A 26,272-nucleotide genomic window follows, 5' to 3' on the forward strand; every position below is an offset into this window, starting at 1 on the left:
GCGTCCCCGTCTCCGGAACTCTGTGCCCAATATCCCTACACCTGAACCCCAAATTATTCCCGTCTTCTACAGCGATCCCCGCTCCCTCCGAGCCCCGGGCGCCCCGCAGCCACCGCCGTCCCCATGGAGTGACAGAGCGGTCCCTACATCCCTGCCCCGGGGCTCCGAGCCGGCTCAGCAAAGGGTTAACCTTCCTTGGATTTAAACCCGATCCCGCTGTGTCGGAGCTTAGAGCCCTCTCCGCATCCCCGTTCTTTTGATTTTCATGGGGGCGAGGGGCTGCAAAGGGCCGGGAGGCGGGGGGAGAAGAGGATGGGCCCCCAAATTCACCCAGCAGAGCCGGCTCCGGTACTCCGAGCCCCGCAGAGAGCCGGGGCCGCCCCCAGACTCACCGGGACCCTACAGCCCCGGGCGGCTTGGGCGGGGTGAGCCCGCGGTTCGCTCTCTCGGTGCGGGGCAGCACTCGGAGCGCTGCTACCTACAGCCCAGGTGCGACCGCTTCTTCCCATCAACCTCACCAAGAAGGCGTGCGAATGTCAGGAACCTTCCCCAAATGTTGATTACCGAATGTGTTTCCTCGGGAAAAAGGAAAAACTCTCCCGTGGGGCGGGAAAGTTCGCATCCTGCCAGGGCTCGGGACTGATCTTAATGCACGTAACAACGAGTTGTTTCGGGTTTCTGGGCTCCGAAGAGAGCGGCAGCTCCGCGCACAGCGCATCAGGTGGAGCCGCTCCGCCGCCGCGGACGCGCAGTCCCCGCACTCCGTCCCCGCACCGCATCGCCCCTCGCCCGTGTCCCGCGACAAAAACACGTCCCCCAAACCCGCGGCCCCACTCCTCGAGTTGGGGGCGCGGGGGGAAGGAAAAAGGTGGGAGAGAGAGAGAAAAAAAAATCCTCCCGTTTTGTGCTGGGTTTTAAATATCCCCAGCTGTTTCCCAAACCTCTTTCCCCACCTTAGGTGCTTTAACACCCCCCCCCCCCCCGCCGCCCTCCCCTTCTCGTTTCTCTTTTTTAATATCGCAGCTATCCCTCCTTTTTAACATTTAAGAGGAAACAAGTTTAATATTCATGGCTGTTAATAGAGAAGGGCCATTATCGCCGCCCCATTGTTCCGAGCCCCGCACAATGCCGCTTGTATTTTCATGTGTATATTCCCAAAGTTCCTTCTGAGCGTTTAGTGAGCACTTTAATATTCATGGGTGTTAATAGAGAAGCCCTCAGTATATTGGCATATTGTTGGGAGGTGTACATATTGGTCTGACTTTGAATAGCCACAGTCCTCTTTTCTTTTGCTCTGTTTTGCAGGGTTGATGGGCCAGGAGTAAATGGGCATTTTTCCCCCCCGTCTCCCCCTTACAGAGAGAACATCTTTATTCCAGTCCCAGACTTTCTGGTTTCCCATTCAGGACCCTCAGAAATAATGTCAGGCAGAAGAAAAGTGGAGCAAATCAATCTTTCATGGTCTTTTTGAGACCAATTTGACATCCATGGACTCTTCTTTTCTTTCACAGCCTACAAGGGGATGGTCAGGATCTGGACAAGGTTGGGGTCTGATGAGGGGAGACATGGGATCATAATGCAGCAAAGGGAGAAAAGAAAAGCAAAACAAGAAAAGATTGCAGGGATGGGGTGATGGAGGAAAAATGAGGGTGAATGACAGTGCAAGAAAGGAGATTAGAGCCCAGCAGCTGCTTTTTGGGGGGTGGGGGGGAGGGGGGGAGCTCTCTCCCCTCTTCCAGCCCTCCGCATGAATAGGATTTGAACAGAGCTGAGATTGATTTATAGTTATTGCAGTTGAACATTTATTGCTCTTAAAGAGTGGCGGGGAGAAAAGAGAGAAAAGGGGTTTGAAAAGCTCCTTTCTGTATTAAAGAGGTATCAAATGAAGACTGCTGAGATAATATACAGTGGCCAATGGGAATTTGATTTGCTTTAAAATTTAACTCTTGTGGGGCCGCGGCTGCCGGCCGCTCTGGGGCTGCGGGTCGGGGGATCGCGGCCGCTCCCGGCGCTGCGGCGGTGATGGATCCGCGCGTCGCTCCGCGGCTGAGCGCGGCCGGATCGCCGCTGCTTCTTCATTAGCGCTGTTATTAGATATATGTTGATTGATTTATTTATTTGTCTTTTTCTTTTTAAAGGTTAGAGTGAACGCAACCGGGATGAGGAGCTACGAAATGACCGGCGCAGCGAAAAGCCCTTCTCGGAGCGGAGTTTTTCTGCCTGCCCTAAAACCTCCGGTTTCTCCTCTCCGGCACCAGAAACGCGAGCGCAGCGCAGTCCCCCCGGGCGCAGAAAGGAGCCCATTGTTCAATGGGGAGAAATACATTTTTAGCGGTGATTGAAAGCTCCCCTCTCGTTTGAACTCTAAGAAGAAAGTCCCTGGCAGCGAAGAGCATCCCCCTCCCTCTGCCCCAACATCTGTTTGGAGCAATCCAGGCTCTAGGGCAGAGCTCTGCCCCCTCCCAAAGTCATTAAAAAGATATTAGTTGAGCTGAGAAAAGTCCAGCGCGGCCCCCCACCCGGTGCAAGGAGGGTGAAAAATCATTAAAGACGATTTTGGATTTACCACCGCTAATACCGGTAGAAGGGACACGCGGGGTCCGAGCTGAAAAGCTCCGCAACGACGAGAGCCAGGCAGTGCCCTCCCCGCTGCCCGCCGCCCTGGTGCCCGCGCCCGGCGTGGCGCGGTGCGTCCGACCCCATCGTCCGCTCCGAGCCGCGGGCAGAGGGAGCGGGGCTACGAACTTCTCAGGTGCAGCGGCCGCATTCCCTGCACCTCCCCGCGCTGCAAGTGCCCCGGAGCCGGGGGAAAAGGGAGGGGACGGGGGGGGGGGGGAGGGGGAGCAGGGGATCATTGCACCCTGCGGGAGCCGGGGCAGGAGGGATCACCGCACCCCTGCGGCTGCCGCAGGAGCCAGGCGCCTCCGAAGTTGCTAAATGTGTCATTTATTAAAGCATTCAGGGGGCTTTTCTTTGGCGTTTGCTTGCAAACTCACAAAGGCCGAGCTGCTGTTTGGGGGTCTTTTCTGATGGAAAAAGGGCTCGGAGACCCCCGGCACAAAAGAAATCCTGGCAGTGCTTTCAATGGCCGGGACTCAATGAGGGGGACCCTGCGCGCAGCGGGCGGGGGCGAGGGGCCGCCCGGTGCTGCCTGAAAGGCAGGCCTGAATGTAATGGGGAGATCGGCGTTTATTTGTTGGGATCACATTTAATTAGCTTAGTACAACCCTTGAAAGACAAAGGGACCTCAATCTGGATCCAATCTGAAGCTCGTTTGGAGATCGAGGGCTCCTGGAAAAGTCAAAAGAGAGAAAGGAGAAAGAAAAGGGAGGCTGGGAGAGAAAGGGGCCGGGGGCCCAGCCAGGTGACTGGCACGCGTGAAACAAGGGGGCCTTTTGGGCACAAGGCAGGGCTCAAAAGGGAGGGAGGAAAACAGCTTCTTCCTCAGGTTTTACCTACTTCAACCCCCTGAAGGGGCCGGGGCTGAAAAGCCTCAATGGGGCTAAGGGGGCTGCAAAGCAAACAGCGGCGCTGGAGAGGGGCTCCGGCCCTGCGAGGCAGCAGTTGGCAGCACTCGGTTATGGGAATGCACCCAAATGTTCCCCGTGCCCGCATTGCCTGGGGATGGGGACAGGAGGGGGACGGGGACACACAGCCCTCAGTGCTGTCCCTGTGCCCGTGTGACCGTCCAGGGGGGGCTGCTCCTGGGGGTGCACACCTTGTGCTGGGCAGCCCCTTGCGTCCCCCAGCTCTCTTCCCCCATGGGGACCTCTGAAGTGGCCCTCTCCAAAGTGCTGCAGCCATGGGATGCAGCTGAGCAGCCCTCCCCGTGCCCACACTCCACCATCCCTCTGGGTGGGTTTGGGGCATCCCTGAGCAGTACCGGTTGGGTCTGGGGGGGCTTGGGGTGTGGAGATCCTCCAGCGCAGCCCCCGGAGCCGGGCTGATCACAGTGTTTGAAGGAGCTTCAGGGCATTATTTGCCTCCATTTCACTCTGCGGGAGGCAGTGGAGCTGCGGAGGGAGGTGATGAAAGCTCTCCCTTCTGCTCTCGCTTCATTTCTTGCCTTTCTTCTTTTTCCTTCTTTCCTTAAATTAGTAACTCCTGGATTATTTTGTCGAGGAGCTCACGGCACACAAAAGCAAAGAGGGAAGGGAAAAGCCCATCCATGCCCTCCCCGCTCTGTCCCAGCACTCAGCAGCGCTCAGGTGGCTGCAAACAAGGGATGATTGTGGCACAACACAGCCCCGCGGCGCTGAGATCGGGACCCTGCAGCCAACGCCATCCCAGGGCTGAGTGCCGAGGGTGCTCCTCATGGGTAGAGGTTACAGGAGAGAGCAACGAGAGTTCGGGACTGGAGATGTGGCAAAATCTCTGCCTGCATCCTCCCCTCCATCCGCGAGCTGGGGACAGTGCAGTCGTGTCCCACCGCTGCCTCTCCCACATACCACGATCGTCTCACCAGCACTGCACAGCGTGTCATCTCCACCCCCCACCCCTCCATCTCACCACCACATCCTTCACCCCATCAACATCCCCTGCATCCCACCCATATCCCCCCCCCACCTCTTCTTCATCCCATCACCGTGTTCTGCACCTCACCCCCCCTCACCACGTCCCACCACCACATGCCCACGGTTGGCTGTGAGCGGGGTCGGGCTGCGGGGCCACGCAGTGCAGGCAGGGATGGGTGACAACGGCAACAAGACCACATCAGCTCCCCCGGCCTTTGTCGTCCCCATTCTCTGCAAAACAAACAGAGCGACGGCCGCTGCCGCTCGCTGCAGGACCCGCTCCACGTCCCCCATCCAGCGGCCTCAGCACCGGGAGCGGCCCCGGGCACGGAGCGCTGAGTGACGGCTCGCACAAAGGGACGGCACCGCTAATCCCCCGTCCCGTGGCACCTGCACCCGGCCCGGCCGGGATTAGGGGGAGCGCGGAGATCAGAGGCTGCTTTAGAGCGGCCTTGAAATAGGATTTCCTCAAGTGATAAGGGTGGGAAGATGCGCCGGGGTCGCGGTACCTGCCCCCCTGCACCGCACCGCGCGCCTCTGGGGTGCAGAGCCCCAAAACGCGGCTCTGTGCGGCCGGGAGCACCCCCACCTTCCCGAGCTCCTCCGATCGATGCTCTGTGCAGTGCTCAGGCAAAGCATCATGCCACATGAAAGCACGTGCCCTCTGCTCTGCAAACAGCCCCGCGCCCGATGGGGTGCCCAACACGGGGGTGCTTCAGCAGCAGCCACAGCTCTGAGCTCTGCCCAGTGCCTCCCGCTCCCAAACCTTCTGCCCACAGCACGGGGCAGAACACCCTCCTCCCCGAGAACCCCACCAGGGCTCGAATCCACTTCACCCGCAGGATTACAGCTGCACAGAGCCGAGCAGGAGACCGCCCCTCTCCTGGAGGAACTCTGAAGGCACCGGGGCAGCTCCTGGGCTGCACGGCACAGCTCCGCCACGGCCCTCAGAGCAGCAGGCAGTGACAGGAGGGACCCCCCCACTGCTTCAAGGGGCCCCCATTACACCAGGGGAGCTACGACCCCACAGAGGCTCTCCCATCCCATCTGGATTCTCACATCAACGGGGGCTCTCCCATTGCATTGACCCTCTCTCCCACGAGGCTCTCCTGCCACACTGGGATCCCCCCATCACATCACAGCTCTCGCACGGCGCGGATGATCTCCCATCACAGTGAGGTCCTCCCACTGATGCTCTCCCATCACGCCCAGGATCGGTGCTCACAGCCCTGGGCCCCATGGAGGCCATGGGGCACGCAGCAGCTCCAGTTCCTCGCCCAGCAGAGGCTCAGTGGTCCCTGTGCCCCACGTGGGCAGCAGTAATGGAAAACAAATTGCTGAAGTTGGGAACGTTTCAGGCTCTTTAGCCTGCCAGGACAGCAGACTGCAGCTGAAATCCCAGCTTCGCAGGCACCATCTTAATGACAGGCCAAATTTCAAAGGCCTGCAAACTATTTCTTTCGCTGCCCCACCCCCTCCATAAAAGGTTGCATCAGAAAGAGATATTTCCATAATTTATAGTATGGGTATTTCACTGGGGAGACTCTCTAATCTGTACTTACAGATACATTTAAGAAAATGCATCCTCCCACCATCCTGCCCCATTTACGACTATTGGCACAATCTGTAATACTCAGTCTTCAATTAAGGGACACCTTAGGGTTCATTATCACACAATTGCTCCCTGTGAACCATGCCAAATGCTGTTTTGGCACGGAGCTTGGAAGATGAATTAGAAGGAAGTCTTCTCGGTAATGCCCGCTCCCAATTCCCATCAGCAGCCCCTCGCCCTCCTCCAGCCCTTTTTCCCCCCTCTCCCCTCTTTCCGAGTGCCTTTTACCATCCCATCGTTCACTGTCTCCCTCGATTCTCTGGAGGTATATTTACAGACTCTGCATCTCTCCTCTTCCGGCTCTCAGCGCCGCTCCGCTCTGCAGATGGGATCGGCGCTCCCCCGGAGCACAGAGCTCGGACTCCTTCTCCCCCAGCTCGGCCTCGTGGCAACGTTTTATTGCACAGAGTGAAAAAGGCAGCTGTCAGCCAAAGAAAAAGAACATCGGTCGGGTTGGTTTTGTTTCCTGCCCGCTCCCAACGGGGACACAACGCTCCCCAGCGCTGGGTTTGGAGCTGGGTGCCTCGGGTGGAGGGGAGGATGAGGAGGGAGGCTGGGAGCAGTGAGTGCAGCACAGTGAAGAGGGGACGTCCCGGGGGGGCTCTCCCCGGACAACGCACCGCTATCCGTGCAAGGAACAGCGCCGGCAGCTCCGAAATCATATCATCTCTTTTATTAAATCAACATTATTCAGCGCGTACTGTGGTTAATACTAGATCCATTTCTCTCTCTAGGCAATCTGACAAATATTAGGTAAGAAAATATTTAAAAGGAACAACGACAACAACAACAAAAATAATAAAAGCCGGGAAACGGAACGGGGCCGAAACGAAACCACCCTGGAATTAAAAAGCAGCGCCGCGCTCCCACGGCGTCCGCCCAAGGTACCCATAGAGCAGATCCATCTCCGTATTAAAAATAACAGCATTTATATTTCTCAGAGCATAGAGGAAGGTCTTTTTTTTCTTTTTTTTTAATTATTATTATTTTTTTTTCTCTTTTTTTAAACAAGCTTGGAGGTCTTAGATCCATCAACGCAACGGTGGCAATGGGGGGCGGGGGAGGGGGGAAGGCATTGCTTCAAAAACCAAATGAGTGCGTTCCTGTTCCTGTGTGAGCCCTCCTCAGAGCCCACAGCGCCGAGAGAAACGCGACGAGGACCGAAAGATGAGAGGAACGAGCAGTAAAACATTTAATGCATTTACATATTTAAGAATATTTAAATACTGTTTAAAATCCTTTTTTTTTTTCCTTTTTTTTTCCTTTTTTTTTTTTCCTTTTTCTTTTTTTTTTAATTATTATTATTATTTTTTTTTCCGGTGAGGATCTGTCCCGCACCGCCTAAGACATCCAAGCCACAGTTTGTGCTGCAACAGAAAAGGTTTGGAAATGAGAAAGGAGGGGGAGGGGGGGAGAGAAAATAATAATAATAAAACAACAACAACAAAAAAAAAAACAAAAATCCAACAACAAAAATAAAAACGAAAAGGGAAAACCAAAGCCAACAAAACCCCACACGGAGAGAAGCGAACGCAAACGCACGCGTTGAAATGTCAGCGTCCCCAGCTCCGTCCGAAGGGGACCCCGGGGGGGTCTGTGTGTGTGTGTGTGTGTGTGTGGTTTTGTTGTACAAACTCAGACACCCAAGGATGCTGTGTCTGCGGGTTTAGTACGTTACTCACTGCTCCTGGTTCTTAGAAAAGTTCAGTATGGATTATCCTACAGCTAGTGTTCCACAAACAAACAGAAAAGTCTTCATCAAAACGTTGCAAATCTAGAAACCTCTGTTACAAAAAGGTTTTCTTCCACAATGATTCCGAGGAGGGGGGGGGGAATAATAATTGCCACGAGGACCTTTGTTCTACTGCTCCTGTGGAGAGAGGGAGAGGAGGACGTCACCGTGTGCAGCACTGCCACCGCGCTCCGTCCCCGCAGGGCGTGGGGGGGACAGGTTCTGCTTCTTCCATGATTCCCCCCCTTTCAGGGCAGGTAAGTGCTCCTCCCCGAGCACAGAGCTCACAGATGTAAACTCTGCACAACACAGCAGTGCTGCTCTACCTCACTGCTTTATGTAAAGCCCCTCAGCAGCCACAACAGAACAGCTCGGGGATCACGAGCAAAGCAATCCCGAAGGAAAGCAACCCCACAACCCTCCCTGCTCACCCCACAGCAGCACAGGGGTTCAGGGGACGTGAGTACAGACCTGGCTGTGGGGCTGGGCCTGCCCTAGTGTCTGCCCATAGTAGGCAGCCTGCTGTCTGTAATACTCTGCCCAGGCCATCGTGTAGTCCGGCTGGGAGCTCGCCTGAGAAGCAGCGCTGGCAGCGTGACCTGGAGGGGAGAAAGGGAGAGATGAGCAGAGCTGGGTGAGACGAAGCCCAGGCTGCCAAATGCAAATCCAGGAGCTGGCACCACACGCCTCGAAACGGAGCAGAGGAAGGCAGGGCCACGACTGTCCACACAGCTGTGTGCAGAGCGTGCCCACCTTTGGGACAACCCAGCTTCAACCCTCTGGGTTTCGTTTTGTCAGCATCCGTTCTCGCTGTGTGTAATGCTTCCCCAGCACGGGCACGGGGTGTGCTGAGAGCTGAAGCTCAGCAGGAGCAGCCCTCCTGAGGCCCAGCAGCATGGCAGCTTCCAGTGGAAGAACTACATGCACCACCACCAACTGGAGGGACAGAGGGAACTGCGGAGGGCTGGAAGCTAACGGTGGCAGGGGACGGAGACGCAAGGCATCGGGTTAGAGTGAACTCTGTGCCAAGAGTTTCCTTAATCTCCAGCAACCCTGTTTCACTCACTCTGTTTTTTGTAATACTCCTCCCATGCTTTGCTGTAATCGGGATGGCTGTTCTGCTGCTGGCTCTGTTGGCCTGTGCAAAGATGACAATAAGGGGCACGTCAATATGGAACAGGTGACAGTTTCCAGCTAGTGACATCTACCTCTCCACTAGACAGGCCCTGGCTCTACCACAGTTGCCACACTTCAGCTTCCACGTTTCTACAGTGTCGGGCATCCTCCACCTGGGGAACGCCAAGGAAAGGCTCAAGGTCCTGATTCAGTCTCACCTGAGTGTTGCTGAAAGGCACGAAGCCAAATTCCATCCCTCCCCTCCACCCTGTCAGGACTTGCTCGGGGCCAGGCACGCTGCCTGGGAGCTGCTAGGTCTGCACATCTGCACCTGAGGCTTCCACCCCGCTCACAACGAGTGCAGGGAGCCAGGGCTCAAACCCTGACAGCAGAGCCCTGTCACCTCAGCCCCATCACAGAGCTGCTGTGGAAACAGCCACATCTGCAGTTACCTGCAGCCTGCATGCCCTGCTCCTGCAGTGGGACACATCCCAACGAGTCCTGGTGGCAATGCCCACCCATACAATGTGGTCAGCACTCAGTGAGCTGCAGGCCCCAGCACCACCCCACGCAGCAGCACCCACGAGGCCCTTTACACTGGCACGGCACTGCACGGACAGACCATGGAGCCCAAAGCCTGCGTGCACCTAGCACTGACCTCCCTCCTTCAAACACTAACATGCATTGAAGCCAGCATGTCTAAGTGTTGCTGCAGGGGAGAGTCCAACCTGCGGCTGCCGAAGCCACAGTGAGAGCAAAGAGCCCTCAGCCAGACACGCAGCAAAACCAACCAACCCTGAACAGAAAATACAGCACTCAGAAAACTGCAGAGCAAGGCAGGCACGGCAAAAGCACAAGCTGCTGCACGCACGGCCTGCAGGCAAGGGCAGCACACTACAGAGCAGCACTCAGCTGAGCACCTCGGCTCCATCCCAGCCCTGCACCACAGCCTGGAGGAGGGATCTGAAAGCGGGGGGAGAGGGGGAACGTAATGCACTGTGAGTGTGAAGTGGGTGGAGGGAACAGGGCAGCAGTGTCCTGTCCAGGGGCATAAAAGCAGGTTAAAAGACTTGACCGACGCTGCAAGTCAGGACCTTTCCTGGCAGAGGTCAAGGCTGCCTCGACTGTCCACCTGCTAATGCCAACAAAGGACCTCCTTCAATGCCTTTTCTTCTCGGAGAACTACAGTCTGCAGCAGGCTGAAAGGACACGCAGCTAAATGCGTTTCACGGCAAAATGTTTTTTTCTGGCCAGTTAATTTATTGAAGATGGGGGAAGTAATTAAAATCTGAATACATGTGTAGGGGTGGGGGCTGCCCCTCCTCCCACAACGAGGGCGCTCTGGGATCTGTCCCTGGGAGTCAGGGGATGAGCAGAGCCACCGACAGAGGCTGCAGGGCAGGGCCCCTCCACCAGACTGCTCTCTAAGTGAAGTGTGAAAGCAGGTATTTACCTAGTTTCTTATAATATTCCTCCCATGCCTTGGTGAACCCCACCTGGCCTGACTGGGTACCATTGTGATCTGCAGCAGGAAAAGAAAGCAATGAGGCCTGCTGAAAGCACAGCATGATCTTGTCTGTCCTCTCTTCTTACCAAGGCTGCCTTCAGTGTGCCTGGCTACAAACAGGAATACGGAGAACCCTAAGCAGATATGAAACCAGGGAACTGACATTTCCCATCACACAACAGCAGAAATTAAATATTTGCCCCCAGAACTCACCTTTGTGGCATTAATCCCACACAGGGGATTGATCACTGCAAGGTGGTATGCTTCAGGAGCCACCAGAAACCTCACAAATTGCAAAGCCCAGCAGGACAAGCCACACTATTGGCAACTCGGGAATTCAAGAGGTCTGGATGTCTGACACCACCAGGCTCCAAGGCCAAGGGCTGTGAGCATGAGACACAGCTCGCAGATGTTACAGAAGGGGAGATTTTTTCCCCGCAGTGTCTGGTAGGATGGGCAGGAGGACACTTGAGGGAGGCAAGGAAATTTGTAAGCTGAGTTTCTAAAGGCATCTCTCACAGCAATTAGCAAAGCATGCTTCATAAGCATTTACTCAGCAAAGGCTTTATCTAAAGCTGAAAGTTAGATTTTTTTTTCCCCTATAAAGCTTTCCCTGCTGCTCTGACTGCTCTGCTTCTCAGGAAGATTCAGTGCTCTTGGGAGAGCACAAGAAAAGATGTGAATAGTAATTCTTCCTCTGAAACAACCTAGTGGGAAAATTCTCCTCTTCAGCATCATGCTATTCCTCTTTTGTACAAACAAATCCTTTCCAAGCCCACCTATCCTGAAAGCACAACTGCTGCTTATGCTCTGCCTGTCTCTAGAGCTCTACAGAAGAGTTATGATTTCTAAACTGCAGTTTTTCAAGAGCAGAAGCCCTCTTCCAAATATGCTTTCTCAAAGTTTAACACAAAGTCCCCACACCCACTTCTAGAAGTACACAAAGTCAACACCACACTGTAGGGGATTCCCAGATTTCAGATATGAACCATTTCATTTACATTGAATGTGATTAGTGTCACAGGGAATCACAAATGCAGTTGCTGGCATTGTTAAGTCAATTATTCCTCCATCTCAGGTACCACAAAGGGAGGGAATTTAAACTGAACTTCATCTACTTCATTGCTGAACCAGCCAAAGCAATGAAAGGCATCCCAGCCTGTCCCATGAGCTCTGAGATTAACAGGTAGACCAGGAACCTGCTCAAACCACCACTCAGGTTGCTGAAGACAGGATAACACCATTACCAACATCACCACCACAGCACCACTGCAGCTACTCTGAAACAGGGCACCTCTCATTCCAACCTGGTGAACTTTGAACAGTTCTGTGAGAAAGTGAACGCTCTGAGTCCAGAAGAATAACAGCCAGCTTGATTCAGCATCAGTGGCCCAAAGCAGAAAGACCAGGAGCAGAGGTGATCTGGGTGCAGCTTCTGAACTCATTACTGAGGATATTTGTGCACTGCCATTTTTATCTTAATGCCAGTATCTGGCTGGTCACATTCCATGCTTTCAGTGCTGCGGAGGCTGAGCAGTTCTTATCAGCTCTCAAAAGGAAATAAGACAGCACTACTACAGTCACTGTGAATGGAGCAGGAGAGGAGCCACACTTATCTTCTCTGTTTTCTGCATCTACTTCCCAGTCTTTCCATCAGTGAGGGAATTTGAGAAGAGCTCATAAAGAATACGTACAGAAAGGAATTATCAAGAACTGATGAGTTTAAGAGTAGAGAGATGGGAGGGCTCACTAACAGACACAGAGTGCCTGTTAAGGAGAAGTGGGAATAGCAAGTGCTTGCCTGGAGAATCCTCACACGAGGAAGCTTATGGCAGAAATGTTGAGAACTAGTTTTCTGCACAAAGGAAGCAGAAACAAGCAGTTAACTGCACAAAAAGCATTACTGGTTTTGGTGGACTTCAGCTTCTTCCAAGCTCTAACACCACCTCACACAAGCAGTCTTACAGATCAACCTGTGTCTAGAGGCAAAGAGTACACCAGCCCTTCCCAAACCCAAGCCCTAAACACTTACTTGGGACTTGCTGTCCAGGCTGCTGCCACGTCTGGTAGGTACTGCCCCAACCCTGCGTCATGAACGCCTGAGGACCACTGCAGAGGATAAAAAGGCATGCTGAAGCAGGCAATAAGATAGCAAACAGGTGACACACATGAAGTCAGCCAAAGAAACAACATTATTACCTCTAGTCAGCAACTGCTGAGCAAACAGGTGAACACAGAACAAAAGGAAACGTGTAGGTGCAACTGCTAACAGCATGGATTATTGTCTGTCACTGAAGTCAAGGACACACGGTACTGAAGAGCACCCTAGCAAATGAGGCTCCAGCTACTTTCCATGCTCTCACTGAATGAGAGACAGGAATACCTACCTTGTTTGTAATTTCATAGCTGAAATCCCTCCTGTAGTCAATCTTAAAGGTTTCACCTCACTTGCCTATTGCTTCTGAACACTTTCTCCTTAAAAGGCTGCACTTGCACACTGCCCCTTCAAGGCCCACCACTCCTCTCTCAACGTTTTTACAGCTCCCAGCCATTCCCCACAACCCATCTGTGATGACATGCAAAGCTTACTTTTGATGAGGTGTAGTGGGTGCTTGGTTGAATGGACTCTGACCAAATCCTCCAGGTCCACCCATGCTGGTACCCTGTCATGGAATCCAGAAATATTTAATGTCAGCTCGATGCAGAGGTTGCAGATAGCTAATAGGGGCAGTAAGAAAGGGGAGAAGACAGCCTGGGATATGTTCCATTAACCCCCAGCACCTGAAAAGACTGATTTCCCAAGGACAAAGTTCTCAGGACTGTCAGCAAAACTTCAGGAGCTCAGCTTCAAAAGCAACTCTGGCCAGCCACAGAGAGGGCAAAAGGACTACAGCACAGCTGGAAGTTCTCCTTCAAATAGCTTGGATCCTGAGGCTGGTATCATACCTTCTCCTCTCAGGTAATTCAACACAAAGGTTGCTTTTCAGTCCTACTGTTCTCCAGTTCAGTATTCCTTACTTTCTTTTACCCAAGTATCCCCCTTCAGCAGTATTCCAGTCTGACAGTGTTAAGCTTCAATACCACAGCACTGAATAAAGTGGAAGATAAACATCATCCTGGATTTACTGGAGCAAGGAGTTCAGTGTTACTTTTAGGGTGACGATGCCAAGATTGTGTCATTTTCACACAGTAATGCTACGGTCTTCCCTTCAAAATCCCACTTGGCAGCCTTCTCATGCCTTATTATAGTTGCACACTACACTTGATCATGTCAGGAGCCAGATCCTCCTGGGACCACAGCAAAAGTTAGTCCAGTGGATGCTCGAACGCCAGAGTTAAAGACGGCTGCTAACAGGCAAACAGTATTGAAGCTAAAGAAGGTTAGGAGTGTACATCCCGTGCCATCCCATAAGTCCAGGTCTACACAAACGTACAGGTGAAAACACCACTTCTGAAAGAGACAGATCAAGATCAGCAGAGATGGAACTTACACCAACTTTCTCATCTATGAGATGCCTAGCGAGCTCAATTTGCTGTGGAACTCCTCTGATTGTGAATATTCGTACACCAGGGTCTGTGTTTGGAGGTGGGTTTCTCTGGAGCTCCACGTGGGCTCCTGACTGCTGATTTATGCTCTTGATGTTCTCACCACCTAAAGAAAAGAAAATCAAGACAGAGGATACTCAGCACCTCTTTCCATAAAAGCATAACGAAGTTTATGGCACGCAGTGTACCATAGAGACAACAGTGCAGGCTGTGCAGGGTCAGCCAGCACAGAGCTGATGTCCTGAAGACCTGCTAGGTCCCAGTCTCTTAATGAAATTTGCTTCACAAAAGCTTCAGTGATACTACAATGGCTCGATTCTTCCTTTGGAAGCTCACACAACTTACAGACCAGCTCCACTCAACTGGAGAAATTAAAGGGTGACAGGAAGGAAAGAGCTTAACAATTTTTAAATCACAAATCAAAACTGCCACACAGCAAGCAGGGGGTAAAGCAAAGTAACACAGATTTCTGGTCCGTTTTCATTAAAAAGAGTCTGTAAAAATCTCCTCGGTTTTGCTCACATTTCCATCTCTATACATCCACCACAACTTCAAAAACAAACTGTGGATGTTGCAGACACTTGTTCATTTCATTGTAATGGACTCGTGACCTTTTTAACATTTTAAAGCCTTTCTGGGGAAGGGAGGAGGAAAAGTTGCCAAAGGGCAATTAACTCTTTCTAAATGAATTTAAGAAGATGCATTTAACAAAAGGTAGTCATGTCACATCCCTGGGCAGACAACAGGGATTGTACTGTGTAGCCAAAGCAAAGCCACTTGCTCTCAGACAAGAATGGGAAAGCCACAAGATAGAGCTTCAAATGCAAGACGTTTTATTTTATGCTTCTGTCAGATGCAGACTCATATTGAGTCCTCGTGCCCTTGTTCTCATACATTAGGGCAAAATCCACCTCGGCAATTACTTCATCTTTATAAACACACAGGAGTGTGGCACCCAAACACACTTTAGATTTTGAAGGAGTGGGACAACTTTCATACTTGGGACAGAGGCACAAACATAGATTGCTGTTCACACAGCACACTAAGTTTTTCCTTCCAAAAGTGGACTGAAATCCAAAGCCAGATTGAAAGACCAGAAGATGCAGATTTCAAGTTATTTCCCTGCTCAGCATCCAGCACCAAGCTGGTCACTGCTGGGGCTGTTCCATCAGTCCCCCCCTAGGCCATGTGGAAGGATCCCATGAGTTTGTCCTCCAGGTCTGGTGGGAGGCTGCAGGATCCTGCTCCTGTGCAGGATTCGGAGCCTTTCCCCTCCTCACCCTCCATTCTGCTACATGCCAAAGTGCCCCCTCCCACCCAAGCTTTCCTGATTTCCAGCAGAGCGTGCAAACAAAGTGATGCAGCCAACACGATGCTGCAAGGAGTTCATGTGCCCCCTCGAGCAGCGGCCGCTCGGCACATGGTGGCTGTCTGCAGCCGCATTCAACAGCCCCACTCCATTCTTCTACCTGATGGGGGGCAGAAGTGATGCAAGAGTGGCCCCCCAGCTGGACGTGAAATTGTAAAGCAATTAATCAAACCTGCTAAAAGGCAGAGCTGACAAGTGCCAGGCCAGCCACGTTATCTGTCAATATTGCTGTATTTATCATGGAAATCCAGCGGGGGCCCAGAGAGGCTGTGGTTTGTTTCCATGCACCACCAAACAGAGAAAGCACTTGACATGTGTATGCTGCTCGTCTCCACCCTTCCTCGAGTCTTTCACAGAAGAAAAGCTGCACCTACCCACCCTCTAGAGGAAAGAGCTACATACAGGATTTCCAGGGAGACAGGAACTTCTTATCAGCTCATAAAGGCTCAAACTCCAAAGCAAAGAAGCAATAACCATGGGAAAAGGGCCCTGGGTCTTCTGTCACACACACTGTAGGGACCAAGCTACAGCAAACTTCCCTATCTCCCTCTTCTCCCTGCTACTGGAGTGGTGACACAGAGCTGGAAACGTAGCAGCAGTTACCTGGCCACACCTGATATCCTACATCCAGGAGCACAAGGTAACCACTGCTCAGGTGCTGACCTCAGAGGCAAAGCCCACAGAACCCAGCCAGATCACACAGAGGATGAACAGCCAAGCTCTGTACCACAGGGAAAACAAACACACTACAGCTAGAAGCTGCTCAGAAAGTAAAACAGGGGCGAGCAAAGGTTTTGTAATTGGTACCGTTTAAACCCCCAAATTCATGTCCCCTATTCCCCTATGAGGCCCCACAGGCAGTGGGAGAAGACTCAAGAAGAATCAGACAACAACATCTTGCCTCAGCAAATGGAGACTGCAGTGCATCCATCTCCATCCAGACCCCAAATGGCAATGCTAAAGCCATCACTCACTTGACAAAAAAATGAATGCTGCAACAGTATTTAAGAGCACAGGCACTGTAAGAGCACTGATTGCAAGGTGGTATTACAAAGCTACAAGCATTCAAATCACCATACAACTAGTAATTAGTCACTCCAGAAAGCTTCTGATCTGGCTGGGTAAGAATCCTTGTTTTGCTGTTGTGGAAACAAAGGTAAAAAGCCACCCATCACCCTCACAGCGAGCCCGTGCCAGGCCTTGCACTTGAATGCTGGGACATCTAACTCCACTACCTGCATTTATCTTTTCAGCACAGTGCTCTCTGTAGTCACAAATACTCCACTTCAGTGCACTGCTGAACAACAAGTGACCTTTTCTGTTCCTTTATTAAGGATGACTAATGGATACAGCAATAAAGTTTCATTATAATTTCATTTTTCCATATATATAGCTCTCATTTGTGGGCTTAAAATTTGCTTTGCTTGATCTTTGCCCAGCTGGACTGTTCACTAAGATAAAGTACAATCACTCTGCAATATCTGCATAATGAGGAGAGTCATACTGAAAAAGTTTTCAGGCTTGTGAACAGGTTTACAGCAAAGAAACACACCTGAAATACACCTGACATGCCTGCATTACATACTTGTGCCCCTACCCACCCACTTAGGCAGCAGTCAGGGTGCCATGGGAGCCAGGAAGGGAGCAAGTGAGGTGCAGCAGGGCTGCATCAGGGGAAAGGCCACGACATGTTTCACTGCAAGCTCACTCCTGCCCAACAGGGCAGCAGGGAACTAAGTGCCACTGAAACATGGCACAATGCCCTCACGCCTTTCCCTCCTTTACTGTGGCAGCTAATCTGTTCCTATTCTATGCACCTCACCTCTGCTGACACTAAAAGCCAACTGTGATTACTTAAATGCTGGTTTAGGTATATGTCATTCTTCCTGAAATAAGCAGACAAAAAATTAAGTACAATTTTGTTGATATGTCAGTGTCCTAATTCAAAAGCATTGCAACAATTCAGAGCAATAGAGCTATTCCTGGCTCTGATTTCATTACTGGCATTACCTGATGCTCTACAACAACTGCTGCAGATGCTTTGGTTTTATGAGTGACTTGGCAGCATGCTGGCTCTTAAGATGAAGGCCAGGAAGGCCAGGTGCCTTGTCTGTGTGCTTTGCACGGATTGATTCAATGGCTGAGGCAGTGAAATACACTCATCTGAACAAGATGAGGTGCACATCAGGCAGGGCACCAGGCTGCTCTGTGCCAGTCCCAGATGTCAGCTGTGACGCAGACAAACCTGCTCCTCTGCTTTATTCATCACACACCTCAGGGACGTGGCTGGAAGCAGCTACAGTCACTACCACATTTGGAGATCTTTCACTTTATCACACAGCACTCACAGAAATCCAGCACGACAGAACGACTGTTCTGCTTGTCTCTGATAAACTGACTCCTAAATGAGTTCTCTAAAAAAGGATCTGCAAATGAAACTGACTTTTCTCAGGCAGCTGCTTGTTGTAAGGGGCTTGCCTGACAGCTCCACATGAAGAGCCTCTCTTACACATTGTGAAGGAGGGCCTGCAGAGTACATTTATGAGTGAGAACACCACCAGGTAAACAACAAAGAGTGCTTCTAGCTTACTCCTGCTCTGTATTCACTGGCCACTAAATACCTGCACTTACAAAGAACTGTCAGGCAGCAAGAACGTGAACATCCTAAGACAGAAAAATCAGAAGCTTGAATGTTTGAGAGTCACCAGACCTACCTTTGCCTATAACGAGACCACACTTGTCAGCTGGCACGGTGTAGGTTATTTCCTGCATGCCCCCAGGTGTTCCAACATTCCAGTCCCCGCGGCCACGACCTCTTCCCCGGGCGACAGCCAAACTTCCAAAGCCATCTCGTTCCTTGGAAGGCAAAAAATTTCTATCAGTGGTTTTTTGTTTGTTTTTTTTCCTGCTTGCCTCGATGCACATTAGAAACGAAAAAAAAGCAAGGTAAGTTAAGCTGCACTGTAATCAATGGCACCGAATTAAGATATTCTTGGACTTCCACGTTCAAGACTTTGAGCAATTTAAAGAAGTGCTGGTGACGTATGTTACGGCTGCATTCCTGACTCAGGAAGATAAAAATACTTTTTAAAATGCATGCCTTTGTATCTGCTGAAATAAACCTATAAACAAGCGTCAGCTACTTTTATTCAGTGATGGGGGCTCTGCTTAGAACAACCAATAATAGATCTTGGCACCAACATACGCACAAGTTAGCATCCAAACTCTTTCATGTGTCATACTTTAAAGAACTTCTGGAATTACTCAGCTGAAATGCACCATGTCCAGAAATACCAAAGGAAGCTTTTAAGTGCAAAGACACTTTAAAGACATGCCTACTCTGGATAACTAACTTCTCCAGAAGTAAAGGTCATAGGCAGCTAAAGGCTACCAGGACAGATATTAAAAATCTGACATAAACAAGTATTCAAACCAAAGCTCAAGGCAAGAAGAGAAATCAAGACCTAACCTTAATGGACAAATTAGACCATTCCAGACCTGATAATTAGTCATCATCTATTTATGTCCCAATAAAAAGGGAATGTGCAACTTTCTCCACGTGATCTTGCCTTACTACCTCGCTCATCTCCATTCTTCTTGCTCCAGGGCAATGCAGTACATTTGTGTCTAAGAAAACACAGTAACTGCATATGTGAAAGTCTGTTGCCCTCCCTTTGCCTCCCACGGCCATCAGACCTGAGGACTGGAGCCTGCAGAGGCGGCAGAGGGGGTAGAGCACTGTGAATGCTCTGCTGCCCAGAGTGCTACCCAGCCCTTCTGAGCACAGCCTCCAGCCTCTGTCCCATCGGAATGCTGAGCTATGTTCCACGAGGTCACTGCTTTCAAGAAACTTCGAAAACCAACTCAACACAGAACTACAACAAGGCCTCGTGATACTGCCCCAAAACAGGAAACCCTCCCATAGCTGAATCAGCCCAGGTCACATTTTAAAAACAAAGCAAAACTCGAGCCCAGCAGCTCTCTCCATGGCAGCAGCATGTGTGGCCTACGAGAGGAAAAATTTAACACTGAAGTTCTTCAACCACACAGCTCTGTGTGCAGAGAGTACATTCTCTTATAAGCACTTTCCTCCCAGGAGCTTCCAGAACCCACCTGTGCTGTGAGAATAAGCTCGCTGATGATGTGTGCTGCATGCTGACACCTATCGGGAAGCCCCATGACCTGTGCGACTCTTTCAGGACTAATCCCATCATCTGTGAAAAGAAGTGGCAAAGACTAAATTAAAAGAAGAAATCATCAACCCACAAACAAAAGCTTCCTTCTAGTACCACCACTGCTAGCAGCACTTTCACATAGAACAGCTAGCCCAAACTCTCTCTCCCCTCCACCTTCAGCCACACTTCCACATACTGGAAAACAAAATGAGACAAAATCCCATTGCAGAGGGGACAGCATTTAAAAGACAACACTTTCAAACGTCAAAAAGTCATGAGAGAGATTGATATAATTTTAAGAGGACAAAGGCAGCTTCGATAGGTGATCAGACAGCCAAGGACCCAGAGAAAGTTACTTAGAATTAATCAACTCCTGATCCCCAAAGGCTTTAATGTCCTGAAGGAGAATTCCTTAACAGGAAACAGAAGTGTTATATTGTTTGTCCATACAGTTACCAGTCAAGCCATTACTGTTGTGACATCTAATGTTTGTAAGTAAGACGTATATAATCTTACTGCTGAAAAATAGAAAGTGCACGAGGAAGAAGTATGTCATTAAACAGGTTTCAGAAAGAGACAATGCATCTTTAAATGAGGAAAGCCTAGCTGCTGTAACCTCAGAGCAGAATCACTGCAGCGATCCCAAACTGGAACACTGGTCAGAAAGTAACGGCTCTCCATCCTCACACAAACCTGGTTTAAATTGAATCCTAACTCCAGCATCATTCTGAATCTTTTTGATCATTTCTCCATTTCTTCCTATCACAATTCCAACAGCAAACCTGGGCACAGAGACCTGATGGGAAAGGCAAAGCAGTATGAAAGCTCAGAACTAGACTGAGTTAGTCCGATTTAACAAGGAGGTGGGCCACGTTGAGCAGCTCCAGGCTACACAATGATATTCTGTAAGAAAAACAAACACGTGGCCACAAATTCCTTCCCCACTAAATGAACTCTGCGCTACAAGAATGCAACTTCAAAAGACAATTAGAGAAGTGCCATCTGGGAGTCCATGAGAACTCCCCTTTGCAGCCAGACTCACTTTTCTGGCAACAGAAAACAATGCATTTAAAAATAAGCTTACAGGTTACACATGAAACTTGAGGAGCTCCACCCACTGCCCGTCCCACAGGGAGGTTAGCAGAGTACTTGTGAAGAAAACATACCTCTATGCTGCCTCCTCCCATTCTAGAACTGAAATCATTGCGTACGCCTCGGAAGTCTGCCTGATCTTTCTCTCGGATGATCTCCAGTACCATTTCCCTTGCTTGCTACATGGGGAAAGAAGTTACAGTTAGCTTAAAAATATTCTGCTCGCCATCTCGGCGCTAGGGCCTCGATAGTGGCTAATTCACCACCGTCAGAGATCTGCTTTCATCAGATGTGGAAGATGTCAAAGGCTGCCAGGTGTGCGAGGCTGCAGTTTCCTGTGTGCAACTGCGTACTTCAGTCTTTCAAGAGGGAGCTTTTGCTTTTAAAACAATCACTTTTTTCCCCACTTATCCTCTCCTACCAGACAGAGCTGAAATCAGCAGTACAGCAGATGCTCTGGCAGCACAGCAGTCAGCATATGTAAGAGGCAGGTGAGCAGCAGTGAGCTTACTGACACTCAGTTACACTCAAGTCCGCAGCAATCCAGCAAAGCTGTTTTATTTATATTTTTTGGAGACAAATGAATATTCTTCCTACCTACTTGCAGCTCTCCCAGGCCTTTCACAAACTTGCATATACGCCCAGCTAGTAAAAGCATACCTTGGAAATAAGCCTGCAGTAAGTCACCATTAAAAAAGAAAAGGACTGCCTATCAAAAGCTATATCTCTGTTTCTATACATTTCCTGTCACACTGTAGACGTTTGGGCTCTATCTGCAAGTTTGAGGGACAATGGCAAACCTCCTCTCCTACTCTTATGCATTTTCCATTTCCCTGTGGCATTTATTACAGAAGGGGACAACTCAAGACGTTTCAGAGATGCTAAGACAGAAATAAGGGCAGTGGAGATATCTCCCAGAGATATGAGACAGTTAAGAACTCTGCACTTTACAGCATGCAGAGATTCCCACCAAAACCAAGGACTCAATGAGCTTCTTCAGTGCATTGTCAGTGTGCTGAACTTTAAGTGCCCCAAAGATCTTCCAGTTTATGAAGCCTTCATAATTGCTTGCCATGATTTATGGCACAGAAGATGCGACAACAGCAAATGTTGCAAGGGAGAAGAAACCATCTGGAAAGCATCAGCACTCACAGTATGACTTGGTTAAAAGCAGCAAGAATCTCATTAAACTTTCTACATATTTATACCTTTGCAATAAGTGTAAGAATTGTGGAAATTAATACAATTGGGCTTTTAGATTTAACCATAAGTGGCTTGAAAAATGCTACCCAGACATACCTGACCAACATCAATTATACTATAGCAGTTTGTGATTAGGAAGATCCAATGAAACAGAACTATTTTTATTAGAGACAGGAATGCTAAGCTAGATTTAAGTATTTAGCAAGGCATGAAAGGCACTTGCTAAGAAGTGGAACATGCCACACCTAAACTTTAAATCAAGAGCCCCTATCATGCTGCAGTCTTCCAAGGCTCCGGATGATCGTGAGTTTTTGCTTTGAAAGCAGAGCAGGACTGTGCCTGAGGAACCCTGACACAAGCAGAATGACATATCAACATTAAGCAAACCCCTTGGTTTCAGGAGTTGTAGTTTTTACATGTTTTTTTTTCTTCTACTTTTAATTACCTGTGTCAGTTGGCTGTCTGAGATACTGAGCCTTCCATAAAACTTTCTCAAATGCCTGCTAACTTTAGTCACTGTGAACCCAACTGCTTAAGTAACACGTAGCTGTAACTTTTGCTTCAGGACTGGAAAGTGTTTCAACTCTACTTTCTCCAAACCTTCCTGCTTAGCTCTTCTACCCACACCTAATATCTACACAGAATGAGAGCCCCCAGGTCAAACTAAACAGGCCAATACTTGCTAGTCTGACTCGCTCTAGTCAAACCTTAACTTTACAGAACAAACAAAACCAGCGGGGATCACAGCATTTATGATGGATTCATAATGGATTTGACTCCATTAGATGTTCACAAATATGCTTAAACTTCCCCCCAACACTCTGGGGAAACTGCTTCCTTTTATTACATACCTGTACTTTAAATGCATCTCCAGTAATACGGAGAGGTTTATCTGCTCCAGTGGGCATCGGACCATCTTGGATCATAATCATTTTCACACCTGTTCGCTCCTGAAGAAAAAGCACAGAGCACTTTGCTAAGCAGAGTCCCTAAAACCAAGGGACTACTTTTGGTTACTAGACATTAGGTAGGTCATGTTAGCAGCTTTGCAGAACACTACCGTAGCTCTTCACAAGTACTTAGAGCACAAATTCAGTAACAGTCCTAGAGTGTAAAGGACTGCCAGAAAGTGTGCTACTCCTGAAGATCTTAAATAGCCGAATCTCTTGCAAAAATACAACTCCTCTACCTTGGCAACTGATTTCCTTTCCAAAATCTGTAGCTGTCCACACAGAAGTTACGTGATCAGCCTTAAAACTACTGGATGACAGAGGGCAACCCAAAAACCTGCATTTTTGACCTAGGTTCCTTTCTGGAACCCTGTATCCTTTAAAAGCTAGTACAGGATGTCAGCATAAAGAACCTCTATGAACATGGATTTATATATAACAAAACACTTAATTAGAAAGGGTGCGATGAGGAAAAAAAAGGAAGACAAATGCCAGCTTTATCACAGATCAACAACAAAAGAGAAGCAGAGCACTCTACAACAGCATGGCTGGCATTAAACACTATTGCAGCAGCAGACTAGAGATAGACTTTTCTTGTCTACGGGGATCCCATCCTGAGCAGCACGCACCAAATGTTATCTAAAGCACATGAGTTTTTTTCACAGTTCTGTGAAAACTCCACTGCATGTGTAGCTAAACCGATTTTGTTTGCAACACAAGGTTGGATTTGAGTCCAGCTTTCCGAAGGCAGAAGAGTAGTCCCTGCTGTAGAAGGTTAGAGCATTTAAAGGCTCTCCATTTCAGCACGCTCTTGTCGATCTAGAGAAGCTGCAGTAGGGAAGAGAGCCCTAAAGTAAATGCATCTTGCGCACCTGCAACTGTTTTATTGTTTCACCTCCTTTGCCGATGACTAGACCCACTTTGGATGCCGGGATCAAAATCTCCTGAATCGTACTGTTGCCATCAACATCGTTGTGAAAACCAGGTCCGTTCCGACAGCGATCTACAATCTGCCCCAGTAGCCGCTTTGCTTGTCTTGGAAAAGAATCGAGGGAAACAACCATTAGACAACATTGTTCCGTGTGACCAAGAGACTTGGAACCATTGGAATGTGAAGCAATCGGGGAGAGAAGTGAAAAAGATGGAGGAAACCAGTTAGCACAACTTTTTTTTGGGGGGTGGTATCCAATTTCTCCTATCGTGATTACTCACAAGCAGCTTGATTTTTTTGTAAGGGGAAGAGAGAAGGAAGAGCAGCAGCATGCTCCGACATCTTTGGAAGTTAAGGAGCTGTTACATCTGGGGTGCACAATTTGAATAAAGATGCTCTACATGCTGAATTCCTCTAAACTTATTTCCCTCGTGTATATGTGATATTTGGTAAAAAAACAAAACAAAACAACCTCAGGCTCTGTTCTCCTTCTTGATCAAGATAAAAACAGACGGTGTTTCAATACTAACACAGCACACCGGTGAACCACTCTGATCCCTCACAGGCAATGCCTTGCTCTGCCTGCCCTTACCAGCAGCACCAGATCACTGCTCTAACACAGACACTTCCCCAAGCAGCAGGTGCTAAAGCTACACCAGGAAGCAAGTCAAGGACACTGCAGCAGCAACCAGTGAAAGACTGGGCTCTTCTACTCCTCATGAAAAGAGATGACAGACACGAAAAAAGCAAAGACATTCTCTTAGCACGTCAGAAGTAGCTGACATCTTCCTTTCATCACAAGGACTGCTATCATCAACATATAACTTTCCTGCCCTTTTCCAACAACACTTATCAAATAAGTAGAAGAAAGCCACCAGTTCCCTGCTCAGTCTTAAAGCAGAGTCTTTCCCACTCCCCACTTCACACCCAGCCACATCAGGCACCATACATGGACAGTCCTCTCTAAAAACTTGAAGAAATGGTATGAAACCATTCGTTGCAAGCAGGCATTCACTCAAGACAGCTCAAGGGATGGCGATCTGAGGCTGCACAAAGATCAGAGTGCTGCCCTCTCTCAACTTCCTCACAAAACAAAGCAAAAGGTGGAATGTCTGGCAGCCCGATTCAAATATTCTGAAAGATCCAGAAGGTTTTATTCCTCTACTTTGACATTTTGCACGAAGTGTGACAACTGAGATTACGACATTCAATACAGCACGCATATCAGATGAGAAGGGATCACTGGGAAATAAGTTCTATTAGTTTGCTTTCAGATGTAACTAAAAGAAATACTCCTCACACAAAACCAATCTAGAAAAATCTAATGTTTCTGAAGTGTTTCCTCATTTCATGAATAACCTGAAAACATAGTTCAAACAACTAACTTGACAACAATTTCAGCACAGAAGCAAATAAAATTTCACCTAGTTCCACATTCTTAACACTTTGCTCTGCTTCAAATATTGCATGTTCTCACGTTTCCTTTTCTTTTTTTTTTCATTTTGATTTAAAGACATTTAACTGCATATTTCTGAATAATGAGGTCTTAACTGTACCTCTCCCCCATTCTGCCCCAACTGCATTTCATTGGGCATCCCAGTTTTTTAAATATTTTGCTCTTGTTCTGAAACATCCTTCAGCAAAGGGAGAAAAATACTTCAGTATTGGCAAGAATACATCACCTGCCCTGTAATACGAGATTACCAACTATATTTATTCTGGCTCACTGCTTGCATCATTATGGTAGAGCAAGAAGATTTAAGTACCCTTAGATCTCTTAGGAACAGAAGAATGATGGTTGTCTTCTCTTTAGAGAGACAGCCTTTGTGCCCATGTACTTTCACTATCAAATGCAACTCAAAGATTTCCAGATGGATTTTAAAAAACCCACCTACCCAAAGGCTGGGGAGAGAAAGAGCAGCTCCATATGTTAAGTGTGTTCCTGTAAGCCTGAGGATCCTGGATCCAGTTCCAGCAGAAGGTCCTCAACTGGTTTGTGAGAGTCTCAAACTCAGCTCCTGGGAAGGGGGAGGGAGGAAACACTGTCCCTAAAGTTTCTATAGGCCTAAAGAGTAGAAACCCCTGCTGGCTAGCCATATGCCTCTACCATGCAGGGATCAGAATTCAAGAATTTTTGGTTCAGTCCTTTGCTTCTTTGTTGGCAGCAATGCAGAGGCAAGCACACCCACGGGCCTCATGCTGCTCTGCAGCAACACCAACACCTCCAGGTTACTCTGGAGTGGCACCAACAGGCTTTGGAGGCCTCATGCAGACCTTCTTCAGCTGGAAGGATGTCAGCTCAATAGGAGGGAAGTGAAGGGGAGAAGTGCCCTTCAACAGCTTAGCTAAATATCCTGGAAAGCTGCAGTTCAAAAACTGCATTCTAGGTGCCCTAGGAGCAACCTTGCCCTGCAGAGGGGAATTCCATGGACATTTCTACACAGGGTTCAAACAGAAACTGGAAAAAAGCCTTTGAGGTGCACAGTTCAAAGTATCAGACCAAGAGGCTCTGTGTTCCAGGACCC

General features: G+C 49.2%; 1 protein-coding gene across 7 annotated transcripts in view; it reads right to left on the reverse strand.

Moving 5' to 3' along the window:
- Window positions 1-7,578: 7,578 nt before the first annotated feature.
- FUBP3 (far upstream element binding protein 3) overlaps window positions 7,579-26,272 on the reverse strand; it is a 35,373-nt gene continuing 16,679 nt past the window's right edge. For 3 of the 7 annotated variants that reach the window (XM_065737475.1, XM_065737474.1, XM_065737473.1), the window contains 13 exons: window positions 23,689-23,851; window positions 22,718-22,816; window positions 20,738-20,842; window positions 20,265-20,367; window positions 19,510-19,610; window positions 18,111-18,252; window positions 13,973-14,133; window positions 13,071-13,144; window positions 12,514-12,590; window positions 10,428-10,496; window positions 8,925-8,996; window positions 8,330-8,457; window positions 7,579-7,996 (listed from right to left, as the gene is read on the reverse strand). In XM_065737475.1, coding sequence (XP_065593547.1) covers window positions 7,988-7,996; window positions 8,330-8,457; window positions 8,925-8,996; window positions 10,428-10,496; window positions 12,514-12,590; window positions 13,071-13,144; window positions 13,973-14,133; window positions 18,111-18,252; window positions 19,510-19,610; window positions 20,265-20,367; window positions 20,738-20,842; window positions 22,718-22,816; window positions 23,689-23,851 — 1,303 coding nt within the window. In that variant the 3' untranslated portion in view covers window positions 7,579-7,987. Of the gene's footprint in view, window positions 7,997-8,329; window positions 8,458-8,924; window positions 8,997-10,427; window positions 10,497-12,513; window positions 12,591-13,070; window positions 13,145-13,972; window positions 14,134-18,110; window positions 18,253-19,509; window positions 19,611-20,264; window positions 20,368-20,737; window positions 20,843-22,717; window positions 22,817-23,688; window positions 23,852-25,642; window positions 25,731-26,272 lie in introns of those variants that run through there. The other 4 variants (XM_065737477.1, XM_065737476.1, XM_065737479.1 and 1 more) reach the window with 3 other exon arrangements.

The sequence above is a fragment of the Cyrtonyx montezumae genome, unplaced genomic scaffold, assembly GCF_038088225.1.
Source record: "Cyrtonyx montezumae isolate F1298 unplaced genomic scaffold, pur_monq_1.0 scaffold_20, whole genome shotgun sequence".
In the NCBI taxonomy this organism is placed as follows: Eukaryota; Metazoa; Chordata; class Aves; order Galliformes; family Odontophoridae; genus Cyrtonyx; species Cyrtonyx montezumae.